This window comes from Hibiscus syriacus, unplaced genomic scaffold (genome assembly GCF_006381635.1).
Source record: "Hibiscus syriacus cultivar Baekdansim isolate YM2019G1 unplaced genomic scaffold, ASM638163v2 tig00116971_pilon, whole genome shotgun sequence".
Lineage (NCBI taxonomy): Eukaryota > Viridiplantae > Streptophyta > Magnoliopsida > Malvales > Malvaceae > Hibiscus > Hibiscus syriacus.
The window spans coordinates 7,762,048-7,768,447 of NW_024063495.1; the positions used below are offsets into that span (position 1 = coordinate 7,762,048).

The 6,400-nt window shown below is 32.9% G+C and overlaps 1 protein-coding gene across 1 annotated transcript; it reads right to left on the reverse strand.

The window, feature by feature from the left end:
• Positions 1-4,403: 4,403 nt before the first annotated feature.
• Positions 4,404-5,182, reverse strand: LOC120192060 (abscisic acid receptor PYL4-like). The gene has a single exon (XM_039194914.1). The coding sequence runs from the start codon at positions 5,137-5,139 to the stop codon at positions 4,486-4,488; it is 654 nt and encodes a 217-aa protein (XP_039050845.1). The 5' UTR covers positions 5,140-5,182; the 3' UTR covers positions 4,404-4,485.
• Between the last annotated feature and the right edge of the window lie 1,218 nt (positions 5,183-6,400).

A 6,400-nucleotide genomic window follows, 5' to 3' on the forward strand; every position in this document is an offset into this window, starting at 1 on the left:
CATCATTGTTCGATAGTTCGAACGCTGTATAAATTAATGGCAACAATGATGTTGGAAATCTGTACTGCAACGACGACATTCTTCTACTACTTCCAACATGAACCTTCCTCGAAATCTTCGTTATCAGCTCCTCAAGAGTTATGTTTCTCTTGAATGATATTTTAACAAGCTCATTTGATATGAATACAACGTCGGTTTCATCTTCTCGAATTTCTCCATCATAATAAATAATAGCTGAAAGTCGCGTCATTCTTAGAGTTTAAAAGTGCAACAATATTATATCTGCAAAAAAAAAACAACTGAAACAAACATAATTAAATAAATAATATATGACCAAAAATATAACAGAATAAATTTTTTACACATAAACGTAAATAATTTTATATTATTACTTGCACCGTAAAAATATTTCGACGTATGCTCCCACTTTCTAATTCTACAAACACAGAAATTAATTGAAAACAATTAGTATAATATTTTTTTCAAATAATCATATATAACTATAAAATAAATATTATAACAAAATTACCTTATAACGAAAGATCGAGCAAACTTCTGAATCAAATATAAGATGATTGTCGGATGTTATTTACTTATTCAAAGGATTGTTGGTGAGAGAGTTTACGGGAGACGACTATTTATAGCCGAGAGAGGATGCCTTAAAGCCGAGAAGTTTGAGAAAATAATTATCTCAATTATCAAACATGCATAATGCAAGGCGCGGTCCTTGCACCGCGCCTTGCATTATGCATGTTTGATCATTGAGATAATTGAATAGCGCAGCCCCTGCCTCGCGCTATATCTTACGCGGCGTAAGGCGCGGCCCCTACCCCGCGCCATACACACATATATCCATGTCAGCATAAGGCGAGCTTCAGGGGACGCGCCTTACCCCACGTGGCGCCAAATTAGCGTATAACGCGTTACAGGGGCGCGCCTTACTGCAAAGGGTGTTAGATCGAGAAATATAGTCTGACCGATGCTTGATCGGAAATATTAAATTAAAAAGATGATTTTTCGGGAAAAACGTCGTCTTTGTTGTCACAGATAAAATATTTTTATTAAGGAATTTTTAAGCCTTTTTTTATGATGTTCGAAGAGAATAAAAATTTGAGCTATGAAGATAGAAAAGAAAAGTTTCAGACTCTTGTTGGGTTAGATTTTATAGGTTTTATTCTTGACAATTGATTGTATGCTTTCAATAGTTAGAGACGTTAGAAATTTGTTGAGTTTTAAATTCTCACAGCAGTAGAAAAATATTGTAACGACATTCGAAGTTCTTTATTAAAAAAAAAAATTATTAGAGGTGTCCATCTAGCTCTGGTTGAAAGAAAAGAAAAATTATTAGAGACGTAGCTACAATACAGTTTTTAATAATAATATGAGTAAGACCATTTTTTTCTTTCTAATTTCACTAAGTATTGACTGAATACACCGGACGTCCACACAGCATCACACTTGTTGGTTTTTAGTTTTAGCAAGATGACATCACATTTATGAATTAAGATCACACAATGCTACAACAACTTTTGGCAGCAAAACCAAATTTTTGAGAACTGAAAAATAAGTTTAAAATGACTTAGCATGATAGTATAATCGTTTTAGTCGGGTTCAATTATGACATTATCAGGTTCAATCGGGTTTAGGTTATTCTAAAGTTGAGTGTAGGTCGGGTTCATATACAAAATTATTAGGTCCAACTCGAGTTCACATCAATATCAATTTAGACTCGAATCGATTTCGAAACATCATCACCTCAGATCACAAACAATTCTAATTCAAGTCAATTTTAGTCAGTTTAACAAATCGAATCAATTTTTTTATATCCTAAAGAGTACTGATATGAAAATCATAAAAGAAAGTATCATCCGTACAAATTTTGAATCTTACAGATTAAGATTTTGGAAAGAGTAAAGCTAGTAAAGCAATAATTCATAAACATGTAGGATTATTTATATATTTTTTAAGCCTAAATATAATTACTTGCGATGCATTTGTAAGTGGAATAATTTAACTAAATTGAATTCAAAATATGTAAAATGTCAAATTAAATTACTTTTTCAACCAAACTTCAATTGGGACAGTAAATATCGATTTAATTTTAATGTGAAATGTATTTAAGATATATATATATATATTAGAGATAAGTAGATTCTAATACATACATTTTACAGATTAAACTTGTTCACGTGAAAAGTTAAATTTTAACCATATTATTTTATCTTCTAAAATTGTTTTAATAATTTATATTTGTAATTTGTGGTTATTCTTTGAATAATATCATCGTTAAAGTTTAATTTTTATGTAAATAGAAGTCATTAATTTTATCAAAGAAGAAATATTCAAAAGTATCATGAATGTTTACAACTATAAATGTAAGCTGAACATTAAAACATTTTATTATAACCACTGACACAAGAAATTAGCCCATTGAGATCATAGAATGACCATATAAGGAAAAAGTTAAAAAAATCATCCAAAAAGCTAGAACAAAAGATAGATACAAACAAATCTGATTGCATCATCAAACAAATCACAACATGTGATCAAACTACTGAAAGACCAATGACAATCGTAAATCAGAGTTGAGCGTCGTGAGGAAACTATCTTTGAAAGTAATCTATGTATCCAAATTTAATATGAGGCTCAAAATCAGAAAAAAATCACAACATGTCATCAAACTACTGAAAGACCACTTATAATCGTAAATCAGAGTCGAGCGTCATGATAAAACTATCTTTGAACATAATCTATGTATTTAAATCTAATATGAGGCTTAAAATCAGAAAAAATCAATAGGACATCATCTTGATTAGTCAAGACGACAATAAATCTAACTCTAAGAAAATTAAACAAAAAGAACGACCAAACGATGAATTAAAAATAACAAAAACATATCAAAATTAAAAAAAAACATATCATTTATAATAAAAAAAATGTGTCATAAACATATAATGAATCATTATAAACTGAAATAAAGAGCATCAACGATTAACGATCGACACTGAAAGTAATTCCGACACATGCCAAAAGAGGGGGGGGGGGAATTGGAGTAACCGGCTATAAGCTGAGAGAAATATATATATATATAAAGTCTCTTAGCAATTGTCTATTTGAAATTAGGTATAATGATGTGGTTAAAGTTTAAATATATATTCTATTATTAAGTATACAATGTATCTTGTTAATCACTAGACATTTAAATTAATTTTATGTAAAGACGGTCGCTGAAATTAAGCCGTTTATATATAACTACGTTAACATAATATATTAAAAATATCAAAAGAAGAATAGGAATGGTAATTACGGAAGCTACTACAAATAATATTAAGATAAATTATATAAATAGTCCCTAATTACAAGATATCGTTTATTGAATCTTCAACTATTAAAAGTTATAAAATTATCTCTAGAGTAGAGAGGATTGATTTGTTGAGTTCATCAATTATTAAAAGTTATAAAATATTCACTCTACTATTCATTATATTTCAAACTCATTCTCTTTTGTCAAAAAATTAATGACAGTCTGAATTGAACATTAACCTGTTAACTGATATATGATAAAACATAATCGTATAATCTTAAACGACTATTATATCTCAGTCATCATGTTAACGTCCGCGTCAGATAACCGTTAATTTTTAATAAAAATGATGAGTTTGGAATATAATAAATAATCTATCATTTTGTAACTTTTAATAGTTAATAGATTCAACAAAACAACTCATTATAATCGATAATCTTTATAATCTAAGTACTTTATCACATAATATATTAAAAATATCAAAAAGAATAATAGGAAAGGAAATTGTGGAAGCTACTACAAATAAAAACAGTGATGACAGTGGGGGAGATAATGAATGAAAAAATGCAGAGAAATGGAAAGTCTGATTTCATGTAATGTGATGGGTGATGCAGAGATGGGTGGCGTGAAGGAATTCAAAAGGACACGAAGATAATGAGAAAAAGTATTCCCTCAACTCAACTTGCACCCCAACTTGCACTTCTTTTTATCAAATAAACATTTCGCAACTTGCATGCAGCTGTTGGATGGATTCCTTTCACGTTTTTAGTTATTTTAATGCATGCAATTTCTAACTTATTCGCCACCCTTTTAATTCTGCACTTCTCTCTCTATTCCTTTAGCATGGTCTGACTGTCTTATTTTACTTTACAATGGTGTTGTTATGTCTTATTTACTTTACGTTTGGTGTGTAATGTGTATTTCACAGATTAAACCAAAAAAAAAAAGAGAGTAAAAGGACAAAACAAGTTGATCCACATACACAGGTAAAACCATAAACATGAACTTTGGCAGCGATGAGAAGTTGCATCGGCAACCCAAACATCGGATACTCACAAAATCGACGGCTTATCACCAAAGACTTTTCCAGAACGAAAAGCATGCATTACAGAGAAATTAATCTATTTTCGATGGAGGGTTCCGAGTCTACTCACGAAGATGACTTTTTTCCCGTTGATTTGCTATTTGGGCCTGGCTAGATTCTCGGCGATCTGAGCTAATGACTGCAGGTTGCACCGAACAATGGTGTCCACGAACACACAGGTGTCGTCTTTACTGTTCCCCGGAGGCACGTCCACCACGTACGATTCCACCACCACCGCTCCGTTTCCCGTAGTCGAAGGGTGGAGGGTCGTCACAGACCTGTAGTTAGCCAGCCTGTGGTCCCCACCCACGACGCTGAAGCTGAGAACGTGACGCTCGTCGTCGAGGATCTCGAGGCGCTCCGTGCTCCTTGCCGCTGGGAGTCCCGAGATGACGTTGACTTCACGAAGGGTACCGACTCCACCGTCCCCGACGATGACGTGACAGCTCTTGACGAACTGCTTGTAAGCCTGGGGATTGTCGAAGCGCCGGACAACGGACCAGACAGTGGAGATTGGGGCGTTTATCTGCCGCACGACAGCTGAGCAGCACTGGTTGGGAGCAACGGGGTGGGTGTGGTGGCGAGCCAAGGTATCGGGGACGGGGATAGTGCAGGCTAGAGGATAGCGCTTTTGAGCAAGTATGAAGGAATTATCACTGGCTGGTGGGCCGGTGGAGTTATGTGTTGCTGTTGGGGTGTTACTGTTGATCCTGTGGAGCAAGATGGATGATTTTGGAGGATTTGCAGGCATTTTTGTTATGCTATTTCCTTGTTTAAAGAGTATTCTTTTATATCTCTAAACAGCAAGGAACAAAGAAAGAGTGTATATATGAATGGAGAAATGGCCAAGGTGTTGGGTTACTTGATTTCCAACTGGGAGGAGAGGTGTTTTATGAGAGAAGATGGTGGATTACTAGATTAGGGTAAACTATACTTTAGTACGTAAACTATTATTGTTTTGACACTCAAACTATACTATTTATAAAAATTATACTTGATGTTTAATTGAGGTTTCAATTTCATACTCAATCGTTAAAAAATTAACATAACTGTTGATCACTTGCGGAGCCAGGCTATTATGAGGGGTGTCAAATAATACCCCAAAAACTTTTTAAAGTTATTCTTTTATAAATTTAATATAAAAATGTTTCAAAATAGAATAAAAACAAAATATTCTTAAAATATTATGCACGGGTCGGTCTAAATTAGTCAAGGTGAAGCCTTGGAATCGAGAGGACAAAAAAAAGATAATAATTTTGGTACCTTTAAACATAAATTAATAGTCATTATTCATTTTTATCGACTTTTTAAAAAAATATTAATACAATTTCTAAATTTGACACATCAAAAAAAAATCTTTAAATTTGACACCCAAAAGTAAATTTTCTAACTCCGTCTATGGTGTTGATTGTTTTTTTTAATGATGGAGTGTCATTACCTTATGGTGATACATCAATATCACTGCTAAATTTTTAACGGTGGAGTACCAAAATGAAACATAAATTAAATGTTATATATAACTTTAAACAAATAAAATTTAAATATCAAAATAGAACTAAAGTAATAATTTAGATACTAAATATGTAGTTTACCCTCAATTTTATTTTTTTCTATTCTATGGTAAATTCGAGGTTAGGGTTGACTTGATATTTAAAACTTAATGTGGGGGATGCCTAGTTGTTTCTAAGGATGGCAACTCAACCCGAATCCGACGGGTTTCGATCCGATCCGACTTGATCGGGTCGGATTTTTTTAAAAAAATTCGGGTTCGGGTCGGGTCGGGTTTTTTTTAAATGCACTGTTCGGGTCGGGTCGGGTCGGGTTTAGGGTAAAAAAATCCGACCCGACCGACCCGAAAAATATATATAATTTTATCTTATATATTTAGGGATAATTACAATAATATCCCTCCATATATAATTTTTTTCAATTAAGTCACTGTTTTCATTGAATTAATTTTTTTTTTATTATTTCGGGTCGGGTCGGGTTTCTAAGTCATATATTCGGGTCGG

Coding starts and splice junctions, on each gene's coding strand:
- LOC120192060 (XM_039194914.1), bottom strand. CDS start 5,139: ATGCCTGCAAATCCTCCAAAATCATCCATCTTGCTCCACAGGATCAAC.